The sequence below is a fragment of the Natator depressus genome, chromosome 11 (genome assembly GCF_965152275.1).
Source record: "Natator depressus isolate rNatDep1 chromosome 11, rNatDep2.hap1, whole genome shotgun sequence".
Taxonomy (NCBI): domain Eukaryota; kingdom Metazoa; phylum Chordata; order Testudines; family Cheloniidae; genus Natator; species Natator depressus.
Window position 1 is genome coordinate 59,969,467 of NC_134244.1, and position 16,469 is coordinate 59,985,935.

The window sequence follows — 16,469 nt, forward strand, 5'->3', positions numbered from 1 at the left end:
TGAAATCACTATAGCTAACCCGCCTTAAAATTTCTGAATTCGCCATGAAATTCCCGGTCAAATTTTTCCGCTTGCATGGCTATAAGCAGATTAGAGATTGGAATGCATTTCTGCTGTTCTTGCACAAACCTCGTGTACACCGCAGAATCAAGATCGGCATCATTCGTTAAACGTGCTCGTTTTCTTTGAAGGCCATGCTCTTCATCCAGGTTATGAATGTAAGTTCCGAGCTTGTCAGCATTCTTTAGCCATCCACGAAAGGTGGACTCGTTAATGCCAATATCGCGGCTAATCTTTGCCTGGGTTTTGCCATTTCTAAGTCATTCGATAACGTCCAATTTCTCCTGCACCGAGTAAGCCTTCCTTTTGCCCGACATTTCTGACATCTTTCTAAAGATAAATACAGTACTGTACCTGTAAATTTTTATTACATTACATTTGTATGGTGTTCTAGGCCTAGGCAATCATCTTAGGGCTTGTTTACGCTTCCGTGCTGGGTCGATCTAAGATACGCAACTTCAGCTACGTGAATAGTTGATGCTCTCCCGTCGACTGCGCTTGCGTTCCTTGTTCTGGGGGCATACTAGAGTCGACAGGAGAGCGCTCAGTGGTCCATTTATTGCGTCTGTACTCAAAAAATTGTGCTGTACTTAAATTTGGGATCGATGGCCGCGACCGTGTTATATCTGAATTCGCATTATATAGATGTGTGTTTTAGCGAGGGTCCGGTGTAATATCACTTTGGTAATTTGACTTTACGTTTCAAAAAGAGCTTATTCATTCCAAGCAAAACAGCAGTGCCTTCAGTAGGAAAGTAAATAGATCCAGTTTCTGTGCTAGCAGTGAGCATTATTGTAGTTATAGGCTAAGCAAGTCAAAGAACACATTCATAGCTATAAACATATGGATTTCCATTTGTAAAGTGTCACTCTGTCCCTCCTAACCAAGATGATACTCTAGTAATTACTGAAATAATGGCTCCCTTTCTCCCTCTTTTCTGTTTGTTGAAGTCTTTACATGCCTGTGACTGTCAGTCCACGTGTTTGCTGAAAATGATTTGTTGTAGGGTTATTAGAGAATAAATGACTACAGCTTCTATATTTAAAAATTTTGAAACCATATCAAGAAAAGTAAATCTGATATTTTAATAATAGTTTAATCTGAAGCCAGCAACATTTTACAAACATTTTATGCTATTTTTAGACACTTCTTTTTGGATTTTCTTTCTGAATTCCTGTCCACCATTTACTTCTGGTTGTCTGTGTATTCAACTTCTCAAGCCAACAGCTGGCTGCCCTGGTCCCATCTAGGAGCCACTGTGGATTGATTTAAATCATCAATTTTAATCATAATTTTAATCAGAAAGCAGGATTGAAACCTTGATTTAAAAATTTGATTTTAATTTTGTTTTTCATTTGTAATTTTTATTTATTTTTCTAAAGAGAGGTTCATTCTCATTGGTTGGTATATCCATTTAAAAGATGTAGCTTTGCAAAGAAATATGGATTTATACTGTTTGATAGTTTTTGCTAATCAGGAAGATACACTATATTTATATACATGTATCCAAGCAATTGTATAGCTTAATTTACGTTTACTCAAGTTCTTAATTTTTACTATCATGTTAGAAAATGGTCAATGAGGCATTTCTTATTTAATAGATTATTTTTTTTACTCATTTGTGTCAAGCTGCCTTTGGATGGAAATTGGAATTCAATTAAAAATACATAAAAACAGGCTGTGTGTGCAGAAAATTTCTTCTGTGTAAATTTTTGTGCACGTGGTGTTTTCCCATGTGTGCGGGGTTTAGGATCTGTGTGCACATGCACAGCTTAGAGGGAACAGTGCCTGAGAGTGATTAGCTAGAAAAGAGAGAGTGAGATTTTGAGGGAGGGAGGGAGAAGGGGGATAAGAAGAGCCAAAGAGATTGGAAAAGCTTAAATGGGAAGGAAGAACAAAATGCAATGTAAGGAGAAAGCAGAAGGAGAGGGAAGGAAAGAGTAAAGAACAGACACCGGGGAGGAGGGAAAGATCTGTCTATATATCATAGCACTGCACCTTAAATCATATTGTGGCCTCCTTCAGGGCACTCCACTCAGGTCTCAGGCCCCTAGTCATCACCTGTTTCAGAGTAGAAGCCTGTGTTTCTCTCCCTCCAGACCCAGGGATTTAGGCTGGAATTCCTTCTGCAATTCACTGTGGTCATTTTAGCACGTCTGAGTTTAGTTCAGGACCTTCCATCCTATTCTCTCCCAGGGGCAGTGACAGGGTTAACCAGTGACCAGCCAGCCTTCATAAGGCTTTTATTCTGAATAAATACATTTTCTCTATAAAACAGAGTATCTTGAAAATGATTAACAGTTTATGTGCCTGCCTGTTTTAGGAGGTGTCACCCATCTGGTAGGGGTTTGGGATTAGAAAGAGATGTCCATACTACAAGTGTTACTTATGGAGAAAGGCTTTCTCAACAAGGAAGCCTTTGCAGCATTTCCTACAGATGGTCATACTGGATTTGCCCGATTGCCTCTGGAAGATTATTCCATAGCTGTATCCCATTGACTAAGAATGTTTTGTCTCCCACTTTACATGCTTTTTCTGAGCTTTTTGATCTGCGTTGTCTCGGAGAAGTGCAGCTGTCACAAAAATGGAATAGAGTATGGGAAACGCAAAAAAGGCAGAACAAAAATAAGTTGAATGCCAAAATTTTATGATAAATAATATGTGAATGTTTGAATTTACACTATGTGTATGTCTGGATATTGCGAAAGCATCCCTGCCAGGGAAGGCTTATCTCTGGTTCATCAGTTTACTTTTGAAAAATAAAACTTTTTGCCCTTTGAAATGAGTGTTCACCAAATGTCAGATATTCTGACAAACTTTCCCAGGGGACGCTACTTCCAACATTTCTGCCACGGTTACCTCCCTCTTTCCCTCTACAAACTACTCACTTTGAACCCTGCAGTGTAAGGGACGAATGTAGAGGAAGATAGGAATGTATTGGGGGTGGGGTGGGGGGTGGAGCTTTAGTGACATCGCCCACTGAAATGCCAGCAACCATTAATACTGCCCTTAGTGGTGCCCTGAGAATGGAATTTGGCCTCTAGTCAAGAGAGAGTGAATGTAACTAATATGCTCTAACGAGATGAACAAGTTTTTGTTTCTCTGCTAGTCCCAGGTCTACTTCTTTCCATGCTGGTGTGCAGGTAGTGACTAATTTGTAAATTGCACATGAATGAATCTTTTAAAAAGACAAACAAACTAGCCAAAGGCTCCTGTTTTTCTGGGAGTGAGTCACCATCCAGTATTGGTATATAATGTGATTTTTTTTTTACTTTACTTTACTTTAGAATAGGCTACCAATGAGTCTTTAATGCCTTTACACAAAAAACTTTTTGTCCATAAGACACTGAAACTAATTTACTAACATGTCAACCAGTCGTTCTGTGATCACTTGGTCTTTCCCCTCACCCTTTGTCTTGTCTATTTAGATTATGAGGTCTTCGCAGCAGGGACGATTTTAGTATTTGTACAATTTTAGTATTTGCACAATCCTGAGAGTTGTCTTTTGCGTGCTATCATAATACCAGGAACAAAAAATAATTCCTGTTCAGGCTGACCCCCATATTACCTGGAGATGAAGTACCACTTTGAAAAATATGGAAAAGTATATTTTTAATAGAGATCACTCCCCAATGTGGTGGTCATGGTATGAAGTTATATACAGTGCACGTGTTATACATTTTTTTTATTCCATATATGATTCTTTGCATGGTTATTGCTGGAATACAGGACAAATTGAGTCGATACAGGAAGTGGGATATGGGGGAAAAAAAAAAGTTACCTTCCTTAAAACAAGAATCTAGTGTCATCCTAATTAACTCTAGTGCAAAATACAGAGCATTTTATCTAAATCTCTTTAGTAAGGATATGTTGATTTAAAAAAAATTAGCATCTTTTAGGAAGCTGACAACCACTGGTGAGTATTTGAGGCTTGTTGTAGATTGTCTAAAATATTTTGTTTGATACCAGGAAGCAGAGAAGTACTAAAATGGACATGTAACCAATTGGAAAGAGCTCAACTTGGTTGAGAATTTCTGATGAAAGTCTCTTGGTTTGGGACTAAAATTTAATTTTCCCCATCAAATTTAATTTTCCTCATTACTTGTTCTAAGTAATATTTTTAAATGTTTCTTTATTGTGAACAATACTGTTTCTCATACAGTTATGTTTACTGATGATCTACAGAACAATTTTTCTTAATGTGTTCCTTTCACTTCACAGAAAGACCCAGATTATTTGCAGCTTTGGCTGGACAGTTTTGTTTCTAGCTATGAACAGTTTCTGGATGTAGACTTCGAGAAGCTTCCTACTAGGTATGTAGAAATACAGATCTGCTCATCTTGTGTTTGATATCTGGAGAGAACCTGTCTGGGCTCCAGATCCTGTTTAAAATATATATAATAAAATTGTTTGTTCCACGCCAGTATTTCTTGACTGGCACTCCCAGTCCCATTCTTTAAAGGTCAAATTTGGGTTGCTAATGATAAAACTAGGTAAACAGTATTTACATCAAACTAGGAAATGGCATCAACATAAATTTGTTTTTGTTAGCAGAAATTTACTTATTACAGCTCTTTGTATGTTGTTGAAATAAGTACTCTGCAGAAAACCTGGTGTGTCAAATAATATTTTGGTGGCTTAAAAGAATATATAAGGGAAAGATCTGGATAGTAGATATAGTTTTGCAATTTAATCTCTGGGATTATTTTAATATTAAGGATGAGCTAAAATTCTAAAAATGACTAATATAGTTGAAAATTTGTAAAAATAAGCTGCTTCTTTACTTGTCTGCTGAGACCTTGGTTCAGGCTTTTGTACATTGTCCTGCAACAGCAGTGTTACCAGCCCCAAGCATTGAAAAATCATGAGATTGATTTAAAGCATGAGATTTTAAAATACAACAAATGTTTGGTTCTTTTATGCCTTCTGGTTTTTGAGCCTTCAGGGCTCATGTTCTCAAACTTTTCTTCACAGCCATGAGGGCTAGAATTTTTTTTTTTTTTTTTTTAGTGAAAGTTTTAGGAACTAGGGCTTTTAAGAAAAACCAAATACTGTGATACTCGGGGGGGAAAATCATGAGAGTTGGCCATAGTACTATAGCTGATATTACACTGTCTTAGGTGCTAGTGATGAATGCAAAGAATGAAGCTCCCTGTACTGTGGTTCTGGTCCCAAATCCATTACAATCAATGTTGGATCAGGTTTTATTTAGGAATTAGCAATGTCCACAATTGTTGCAAGGAAACATTGAACCCTGAAATTGGGTCCTAGCAGATTAAAAGTGTACTTTTTCTTAGCTATGTGTAATAATACTTTTCTCAGTGAATATAATATATTCATATAGAATTGATTATATCCAATTTATAACAAAAACTAAAAATGTTCTGTTTTGTACTGCATAGTCTGTCAGTTTAGCTTTGGCAAAGATGTGTCCCCATAAGGTTGTATTTTTTGCCTAGAAAGTGTATAACTTCTAAATTGTCATTCTATAACATCTAGTTTAGTATGAGAAATGTTAACAGTGGAATAACTGGACTAAATTAGAAGTGTTTGGAAGTGTGCATGAACTACATAATTGTTTTTATTTTTTCAGTAGCCACATGGCGGAAGATTAAAAGGAAAAAAACATAAACATATAGATAAACTGTGCAAAAACAATGAGAGTGTGCAGAGTGATAGTTTCAAGAGCTCAATATAAAATCTGGTATTTTGCTGCGATTAATGACAGGATTAGTGTTGTGACCTAAAAGAGTAGGATTGTACAGGATTGGACTCATTTTGTAACAGATGTAGAAAGAAAATGTCTAGGCAACATAAGGGAGAGGGCAGATGACTATTGTGTTTTGATGGCCAGAAATAAATATCCTACTATGAGACAGGTTTCAGAGTAACAGCCGTACCAGCAGGAGAGTGAGTTTGTGTGTGGGGGGGGGGGCGGAGGGTGAGAGAACCTGGATTTGTGCTGGAAATGGCCCATCTTGATGATCACTTTAGATAAGCTATTACCAGCAGGAGAGTGGGGTGGGAGGAGGTATTGTTTCATGGTCTCTGTGTGTATATAATGTCTTCTGCAGCTTCCACAGTATGCATCCGATGAAGTGAGCTGTAGCTCACGAAAGCTCATGCTCAAATAAATTGGTTAGTCTCTAAGGTGCCACAAGTACTCCTTTTCTTTTTACTATGAGACAGATTATGTTCATTTTAACAATAAATCGCTGTTTCTGCCCCTGATTGCGGTTAGATATAATCACACTTAGTGACATCCTTCTGGATTTATTTTGTCATACATTATAAAATGTTGTAACTTTGATGGTGCAAAAAGAAAAGGAGTACTTGTGGCACCTTAGAGGCTAACATATTTATTTGAGCATAAGCTTTCGTGAGCTACAGCTCACTGCATCCGATGAAGTGAGCTGTAGCTCACGAAAGCTTATGCTCAAATAAATGTGTTAGTCTCTAAGGTGCCACAAGTCCTCCTTTTCTTTTTGCGGATACAGACTAACACGGCTACTACTCTGAAACCTGTTTGATGGTGCAGTATTTCAAAGAGAAGAAATACAAAAGAATCAGAAACAAATAATTCAAAATAAATATGGAGATATCGCTTTATAATCTGCACATTACACCATGACATTCTCTTGTACCAAAGCTAATCTCTAATGTGTGTCCCAGAGTTGCTTCCCCTTTATACATTTTAATAAAAAGCTAATTCTCCCTTCGATCCTGGAAGTGGTTGTGTTCTGCAAGCAGAAATGAGGAATTGTTGAGGGAGGGAAAGACACTATGTGTACTTTCATCTGATAGGATCTCAAAATGCTTTACAGCTACTGCATATGCATGCAGCACTTGATAGACGTTTCTGAGTGAAAGGCAGCTGGGAATGAGTGTTGCAGAACAGGGCAGGGAGAGGAAATTTTGAACAAACTAAGGCACCCGACTTTCAAGAAAAATGCCATGGGATTTATGTCCATGAAGAGAATATGGGACTTCAATTTTATCAGCCAAAAGACCAAAACACAACTGACTTCATGGAACTCTAATTTACTTGCCCCTGAGGCATGAAGGACTGAGTTGGCGCTACTGAGATTTTTATCTGGATGGGTAATACCACAAGTGGGTCTGATTATAAGAATATCTTTTTCTGCACATAAAAATATATTTCCTTTTAAATCTTGTATGCCAAGTTTGGGAACCTGAAAAATCCCATTTTGTGTAATACGTATCTCAAAAAACTCTGCATTAATTTGTTGGTTCTGGAAGTGTGGATAAAACATATATGGTAAGGTATTATTATAGACCAGAGAAAGAACTATGGGTTGTAGAGTTGGTCTTCTTTTGCAGCCCCATGCCTCAGCACTATTGCTCCCTATAGTTTTTGATAGTGTTTTATCTAGTTTAGATGCAAGCAGTGGGGTTTATAACACTTCCATTGGGAAGGTGAGTACTTCTCAGTATAATAGATCTGTTGACATCTGTGCATATTGAACATGAGAGATTGTCATTCCACTATTTTGCATTTCTCAAAGCATCTATTGTACCTTACTGTATTTACAATTGAAAGGGTAAAGTCTTACCAGCTGGTTAGAGGTTATTTTCCTTGCTGAATGGGGAAGAAGTTATGTTTAATAACTGTAATAACTGCGAAGGCAATTTGAATGTTATCAGTTTTCCTTTTGTTTTTGGCTTACATGCTGTTAAATTTACAACAAAGAAGCTTAAAGGAAGTTGTTGAAAAACAAATCAAACATATTTTTATATACTTTATGGTTCAAACCCACATAAAAATGACTTAGGACACATGAAAGACACAAATAGCACATTTATCAGGAATTTATGGCTAAAAAGTGAAGTCAGATTTTCTGCAGCTTTTATATTTTTAAGTGTGGACTTCCTTTTGTAAAAATGCTAATCTATTTGTTTAAACTGCAGCATTTGGAGACTGGTTTGACTCCATTCACACACTTAGTGTGGTGGATTAAAGCTGTTTACCCATGGTAATGCAAAGATTGGGAAAATTAATGAGAGAACTACATTAGGTCCACGGATCCATCAGACTTCTTTCACTTCCAGGTTTTGATGATTTGCTGATAGTCTGACATTAAAGACAGCAGTTCACAGTTACCAATGAATTGCACCTCTGACCTCTCCTAATCTCTTCTAGCGTAGCCCCGTTCTTGTCTCTGCCATCACATGTCTCCAAGTGATTCTCCTATTGTATATCTGCACCGCATTGTAAATTCATGTCTGTGGGATCCAGGCTTCTGGACTCAGTGTTTCCAAGCCAGCGCTTGAGTGTCCACACAGCATTATAATCCTGGGTTTACAGTTGCTGGACCCAAGTCTCTCAAGCCATGCTTGCCAGGGGCTAAGATTCGCGATGTGACGGAGAGACTGCCGAGACTCATCAAGCCCTCGGATCGCTACCCCTTTCTGCTTCTCCACGTGGGCACCAATGATACTGTCAAGAATGACCTTGAGCGGATCGCTGCGGACTACGTGGCTCTGGGAAGAAGGATAAAGGAGTTGGAGGCGCAAGTGGTGTTCTCGTCCATCCTCCCCGTGGAAGGAAAAGGCCAGGGCAGGGACCGTCGAATCGTGGAAGTCAACGAATGGCTACGCAGGTGGTGTCGGAGGGAAGGCTTTGGATTCTTTGACCATGGAATGGTGTTCCATGAAGGAGGAGTGCTGGGCAGAGACGGTCTCCATCTTACGAAGAGAGGGAAGAGCATCTTTGCGAGCAGCCTGGCTAACCTAGTAAGGAGGGCTTTAAACTAGGTTCACCGGGAGAGGGAGACCAAAGCCCTGAGGTAAGTGGGAAAACGGGATACCGGGAGGAAGCACAGGCAGGAACGTCTGTGAGGGGAGGGCTCCTGCCTCATACTGAGAATGAGGGGCGATCAGCAGGTTCTCTCAAGTGCTTATATACGAATGCACAAAGCCTTGGAAACAAGCAGGGAGAACTGGAGGTCCTGGTGATGTCAGGGAATTATGATGTGATTGGAATAACAGAGACTTGGTGGGATAACTCACATGACTGGAGTACTGTCATGGATGGTTATAAACTGTTCAGGAAGGACAGGCAGGGCAGAAAAGGTGGGGGAGTAGCACTGTATGTAAGGGAGCAGTATGACTGCTCAGAGCTCCGGTACGAAACTGCAGAAAAACCTGAGTGTCTCTGGATTAAGTTTAGAAGTGTGAGTAACGAGTGATGTAGTGGTGGGAGTCTGCTATAGACCACCGGACCAGGGGGATGAGGTGGATGAGGCTTTCTTCTGGCAACTCGCAGAAGCTACTAGATCGCACGCCCTGGTTCTCATGGGTGACTTTAATTTTCCTGATATTTGCTGGGAGAGCAATACAGCGGTGCATAGACAATCCAGGAAGTTTTTGGAAAGCGTAGGGGACAATTTCCTGGTGCAAGTGCTAGACGAGCCAACTAGGGGGGGAGCTTTTCTTGACCTGCTGCTCACAAACAGGGAAGAATTAGTGGGGGAAGCAAAAGTGGATGGGAATCTGGGAGGCAGTGACCATGAGATGGTCAAGTTCAGGATCCTGACACGGGGAAGAAAGCTAAGCAGCAGGATACGGACCCTGGACTTCAGGAAAGCAGACTTCGACTCCCTCAGGGAGTGGATGGGTAGGATCCCCTGGGGGACTAACATGAAGGGGAAAGGAGTCCAGGAGAGCTGGCTGTATTTCAAGGAATCCCTGTTGAGGTTACAGGGACAAACCATCCCGATGAGTCGAAAGAATAGTAAATATGGCAGGCGACCAGCTTGGCTTAATGGTGAAATCCTAGCGGATCTTAAACATAAAAAAGAAGCTTACAAGAAGTGGAAGGTTGGACATATGACCAGGGAAGAGTATAAAAATATTGCTCGGGCATGTAGGAATGAAATCAGGAGGGCCAAATCGCACCTGGAGCTGCAGCTAGCAAGAGATGTCAAGAGTAACAAGAAGGGTTTCTTCAGGTATGTTGGCAACAAGAAGAAAGCCAAGGAAAGTGTGGGCCCCTTACTGAATGAGGGAGGCAACCTAGCGACAGAGGATGTGGAAAAAGCTAATGTGCTCAATGCTTTTTTTGCCTCTGTCTTCACTAACAAGGACAGCTCCCAGACTGTTGCGCTGGGCATTGCAACATGGGGAGTATATGGCCAGCCCTCTGTGGAGAAAGAGGTGGTTAGGGACTATTTAGAAAAGCTGGACGTGCACAAGTCCATGGGGCCGGACGAGTTGCATCCGAGAGTGCTGAAGGAATTGGCGGATGTGATTGCAGAGCCATTGGCCGTTATCTTTGAAAACTCGTGGCGAACGGGGGAAGTCCCAGATGACTGGAAAAAGGCTAATGTAGTGCCAATCTTTAAAAAAGGGAAGGAGGAGGATCCTGGGAACTACAGGCCAGTCAGCCTCACCTCAGTCCCTGGAAAAATCATGGAGCAGGTCCTCAAGGAATCAATCCTGAAGCACTTACACGAAAGGAAAGTGATCAGGAACAGTCAGCATGGATTCACCAAGGGAAGGTCATGCCTGACTAATCTAATCGCCTTCTATGATGAGATTACTGATTCTGTGGATGAAGGGAAAGCAGTGGATGTATTGTTTCTTGACTTTAGCAAAGCTTTTGACACGGTCTCCCACAGTATTCTTGTCAGCAAGTTAAAGAAGTATGGGCTGGATGAATGTACTATAAGGTGGGTAGAAAGTTGGCTAGATTGTCGGGCTCAACGGGTAGTGATCAATGGCTCCATGTCTAGTTGGCAGCCGGTGTCAAGTGGAGTGCCCCAGGGGTCGGTCCTGGGGCCGGTTTTGTTCAATATCTTCATAAATGATCTGGAGGATGGTGTGGATTGCACTCTCAGCAAATTTGCGGATGATACTAAACTGGGAGGAGTGGTAGATACGCTGGAGGGCAGAGATAGGATACAGAGGGACCTAGACAAATTGGAGGATTGGGCCAAAAGAAACCTGATGAGGTTCAATAAGGATAAGTGCAGGGTCCTGCACTTAGGACAGAAGAACCCAATGCACCGCTACAGACTAGGGACCGAACTGCTAGGCAGCAGTTCTGCGGAAAAGGACCTAGGGGTGACAGTGGACGAGAAGCTGGATATGAGTCAGCAGTGTGCCCTTGTTGCCAAGAAGGCCAATGGCATTTTGGGATGTATAAGTAGGGGCACAGCGAGCAGATCGAGGGACGTGATCGTTCCCCTCTATTCGACATTGGTGAGGCCTCATCTGGAGTACTGTGTCCAGTTTTGGGCCCCACACTACAAGAAGGATGTGGATAAATTGGAGAGAGTCCAGCGAAGGGCAACAAAAATGATTAGGGGTCTGGAACACATGACTTATGAGGAGAGGCTGAGGGAACTGGGATTGTTTAGTCTGCAGAAGAGAAGAATGAGGGGGGATTTGATAGCTGCTTTCAACTACCTGAGAGGTGGTTCCAGAGAGGATGGTTCTAGACTATTCTCAGTGGTAGAAGAGGACAGGACAAGGAGTAATGGTCTCAAGTTGCAGTGGGGGAGGTTTAGGTTGGATATTAGGAAAAACTTTTTCACTAGGAGGGTGGTGAAACACTGGAATGCGTTACCTAGGGAGGTGGTAGAATCTCCTTCCTTAGAAGTTTTTAAGGTCAGGCTTGACAAAGCCTTGGCTGGGATGATTTAATTGGGGATTGGTCCTGCTTTGAGCAGGGGGTTGGACTAGTTGACCTCCTGAGGTCCCTACCAACCCTGATATTCTATGATTCTAATGCATCATACTGCGCTCTGCAGATCTTCTGATTCAGATCTGCGGTTTCAGCTGTGTCCATGTTGCAAAATGACAGGGCTTGGACCTGAGTTACAAGGGAAATCAAGTATCAAAAGAGGGGTAGCCATGTTAGTCTAGATCTGTAAAAGCGGCAAAGAGTCCTGTGGTACCTTATAGACTAACAGATGTATTGGAGCATAAGCTTTCGTAGGTGAATACCCACTTCGTCAGATGCAGGTTCTGACCAACACTCGTAGCAGGGTCCTAGAACTGGGTCCAGAGTGCTCATTGACCTGAGTCAGAGAGATTTGTGTGTGGACAGAAGGGGTGCTTGGGCTCAAACCTGAGTCAGACCCCAGGCTTAGTCTGCAATATAGAGCATACTGCTACTCTCAGGCCTGGCCCTGTGTTGCAGTCCCTTGGTGTTAACTATGATTTCCTCAACAGGTCTGGCTTATGCTCAGATATACATTTCTGAAGAAGGAAATGAGATGGCTAGTGAATCAGTACACATGTTAGAATTTTATCTTGGCTTGTGGATGAACTTCTGGCCCATGTCTTTAAAAGAAAAAAGACATAAAACTTCAGTTAACACCAGATTTTCAAAAGATTTTCCAATTCCCCTTTGAAATAGTCTTGTTTACACCGCTAACTATACTGGGAAAAGCTGATACTGTGCTTTATGTACCCTCCACTGATTTGCTGCCGTGATATGCTAAAATCTTGCTCCATGAGAGATAAGAAATCTTGCTTGTTTCAAATAAACGTGTATTATATTTTCAGTCAGAGCAGCTCTACAAAAACGTGCATTTTTTACTCTGCACACAATCTCTTGTTATAATTTTTTTCCCCAGTGGCACAGAAAATGTTGAATTGGTAATAACTTCCAGTCTTGCTCCCTGAGGCTTTTTTTCCCTCTGTCTCATCAGTCAGCCTGTCTTTGGGGGTGTATGGCATGAGGGAGTTGCTGCTTACTTTACTTTGCAGCATTTAAACCTCTTACTGAGAAACTACAGTTGGCCTTTTTGGAAAGCTACTTGTCCAGCCTCGTGGCTGAAGATTAATTGAAATTATCAATGGAGAAATTCGTGGCCTGTAAAGGATTCTATGTACATTGGCTTATGCAAAATGTGGGCATATACACTAGTATCTAGAAAGAGAAGGCTGCCTTCACAGAAAGATGCATTTCTTATGTGGAGGTTGTGTGGAAGGTAGTAGTTGCTCTGTCTCTGTATGTCTACTTCAGACAGCACTTGTACAGCGTTCTAAAGGATCAGGAGAGTGTGCACAGCTGTACTGTATATGAGTACTTTGAGTTCAGCTAGATGGCACTAATCTTATTTTTGCCCCAAATAGTGCTATATTTTGCTTTTAAATATTGGTCGGTATCATCTGAGTAGTTGTGTGTCTCCCCCAATAAAGTTCCACTTTTGGAGTTCGACCTGATTTTGGCAGTTGATTTCTCTCGCTTACCATATCTGGTTCTTACTAAAGGCTGTTGCAGGCTGGGTCCTCCAGTTGTTGCCCAGCTCTTCATTTTCCCCATAACCATTTACCATATGTTTTCCTGAAGTATCCTCGCTAAGTCAGACAGCTGACACCACAGAGCATCTCTTCATCAGCTGAAAGAGTGAATGAACAGCTCTTGGACTGAAAACTGCACTCCCTGCAAGTGAAATAATGACAGAAGGAGTCTATAGTAAAGGTTGCTGCTCCAACCCATCTGAGCATTTCCAGGATGTTATTGAACCAGAATAATCTATATAGCAGTATTGTGTGTTCTGGCCTTGCTGCTGTTTTTGTCTATAATTTTCTTCTTCTGAGCCTCTCTGATATTTTACACAAATCTTTTGAACATAGGACGATCAACTGGTGAGAATGCATAATGGTTCCCTAGGGTAAAGTCTGGGCATGGCAGGATTCTGATACATTGATTGTGCCAACATAACAGTGCTGTGCTTTCTGTTTCTTTGCTTTTTAAAAATAAGTAGAGGAACAAATCTATTTCCTGGTTTGATCTCCAGAAACTAGTAATGATAAGGCAGCAATTATTAATGCACCAGCCAAGTGCCAGGAATCAGATGGATTGCTGGGGATTTCTGTCTGCCAGACCCCTTATTTTCTAGTTTTCTCATGTGTAATATTACCATTAAATTTCTTATTTGTGTGTCTTGTATAATTAGGATACTGAAAAATTTCACTGTGGATATTTAGTAATTGGGCTTCAGTGGCTAGTTGTAGTTAATATTGAATTTATTTGGTTACTTTTGATGGATACCAGTGATTGTAAAAAAAAATTTAATAGGGTGGCCCATACCTTAATATAGAAAATATATTTTGGACCACCTTCTCCTTGATTTGGGATTGTACAGACCACTTCCCCCTAGTTTTTCTTACAGCAGTTACTTACTTGAAAAAGTAACGTTAAGAAAACCATTGAATGTATTTTTAGCTGCCTTTCAACACAATTTAACAGCTGAGAACAAGGAGGAAGAGCTGGCACAATGTGACCAGGCAGTTTTTTTTTGTGGATTGCCAGCAAATGTTTGCGAACCACCAATAGCCCCAGTTTAGGAACATGTGTATTATAGTGGCTTGAAACAGTGCACACAGATACACAAGATGTATTAATAAAAAAATGCATTTGCATATGTTAATTATTTTGTGTATTTTTTTTAAAGGGTGGATGATGTACCTCCTGGAATATCACTACTTCCTGATAATATTCTGCAGGTCCTGAGGCTTCAGCTGCTACAATGTGTCCAAAAAATATCAGATGGACTAGAAGAGGGGCAACAAGCCCTCTCACTTTTGCTTGTCAAATTCTTTATTATACTTTGCAGGTATTTATTTGGTTGGCTGCTGCTTTCACCAGTGTATTGTTTTGTCTGGGAAATCTTGATTCACTTAATGATATAGATAGAGATTTTTGATACGCATACAGTGTGACAAAACATTGCCCAGTAGAGACAGAGACTCTCCATATTGCAGTCAACGCACATGGTATAATGAAACAAAAAACCAACAGTAATATGGATAAAGAAGGCCACAATGAGAGAGGGATTGAATGGAGAAAATGACAGCATATTATTTGTAATTAAACTGTGTATATGAACTTTCAAATTTATGTTACATAACAGAAACAAGATTGATTTTTTTTTTAAAGCAGATTGCTAATATGTTTTTGGCCATGAAATAATTTCCAAGAGAACTGTCCAGGAAAAGTTGATTCACATTCTTAACATATTTACATGTCCCTTAAATAGTTTAGGGAAATATTTTATTTTGTATTACTGGCATCTTTTGAAACTTTGATCTTAATTTTTGTGATATTGCTTAACCATATACCAAACCACCATATAAGTAGAGGTCTAAAAATGTCCATTCCTTCAAAATTTTAAATTGTTCATTAACGTAATTTAGAATACAACAGTTTTATTTCTAACAATGTCTGTTGAGACAGAGCTGCTCTGATTTACACTCTGTGACTGTCCCCTGAGGAATATCTACAAAATGAGCAAAGCTCTGTCACTGGCCATGTCCACTCCTCAGTCACCTCCAATATGTCCCCAGGATGGGGTCTAGAAAGGACGCAGCTCTACTCTGGCCAGAGAAATCTCCTTTTCCTGGGGGCATTCCTCAGGAGCCATTTCCGACCCTGTGGTCCTTTCACCCTGCCAGAACAATGAAAAGGCACTGTATGGCAAGAGACAGTTGTGCCCAAATTGTGTTAAAATTCTAAGGATAAGTTAAGGAAACAGTAGTAGCTGTAGCTTCAGATTTCTGTGCTTTGTCAATTTTAGTTAGTCATTGGAAAAAATATCCTTGTTTGTCGCTGAACTCTTTATTTTAGTTCACATGCCTCAAGGGTTGAGAAATATGTTTGTAACACCTACAATATGCAAGCAGGAGTGGTTTTCTTTTGCCTTGTATGATTTGTTTAGTTTTCTAAAAATATACACTCAGATGCCTATCTTTTTTGTAATTAAAACTGGTAATAGGCCTGTGGAAAACTCAGTCGGAGTTTAGAAACCATTTGTGCCTAAGTCACCAGTTTTCTTCGTGATGTCAGAGGAATAATTGTTGTCTTCAGTATCAGATTCCATTTCTGAGTTCTTTGTTTGTTTAGAATGCTCTGTGAATCAATTTAACTTCTGAAATCTGAGATTCCAGATAAAACAGACATGGCTGGAGCTCTGACTGTCCTCTAATTTTCTTCTAGCTGGAAGACAAATATGTATAGTATATTAATGTGTGATGAATAAACATTACAGTGTATTATTTTTGTCGATATTTTAAAAATATTGACACTTGTGTATTTTATATTGAATGCTTAAAAAAAAAAAGCTTCAGAGGCCTGTTCAAATAATATTACAATATACAAACAACTGTGGCTCATGTTGCTCCTACAGAAATCTGGCTAATGTGGAAGAGATTGGGACTTGCTCCTACATTAACCATATCATCACCATGACTACACTCTACATTCAGCAGGTACGTGGAATTACAACTCTCGTATACATTGCTGCTAGAAATACAGAAAGAGGATTGAGGGCTCAAGATTGGGAGCTAGGGGGTCTGGATTTTCTTCCTAACTCTGCCACAAACTTCTTGTGTGACTTTAGGCAGGTCACACATTCTTTCTGTACCTCAGTTTT

At 40.3% G+C, this 16,469-nt stretch overlaps 1 protein-coding gene across 1 annotated transcript in view; it reads left to right on the top strand.

Moving 5' to 3' along the window:
* NBEAL1 (neurobeachin like 1) overlaps window positions 1–16,469 on the top strand; it is a 126,037-nt gene that overhangs the window by 11,956 nt on the left and 97,612 nt on the right. Inside the window, exons 3-5 of the mRNA XM_074967960.1 lie at window positions 4,282–4,373; window positions 14,493–14,654; window positions 16,224–16,305. Of these exons, the coding sequence (XP_074824061.1) occupies window positions 4,282–4,373; window positions 14,493–14,654; window positions 16,224–16,305 (336 nt within the window). The remainder of the gene's footprint in view (window positions 1–4,281; window positions 4,374–14,492; window positions 14,655–16,223; window positions 16,306–16,469) is intronic.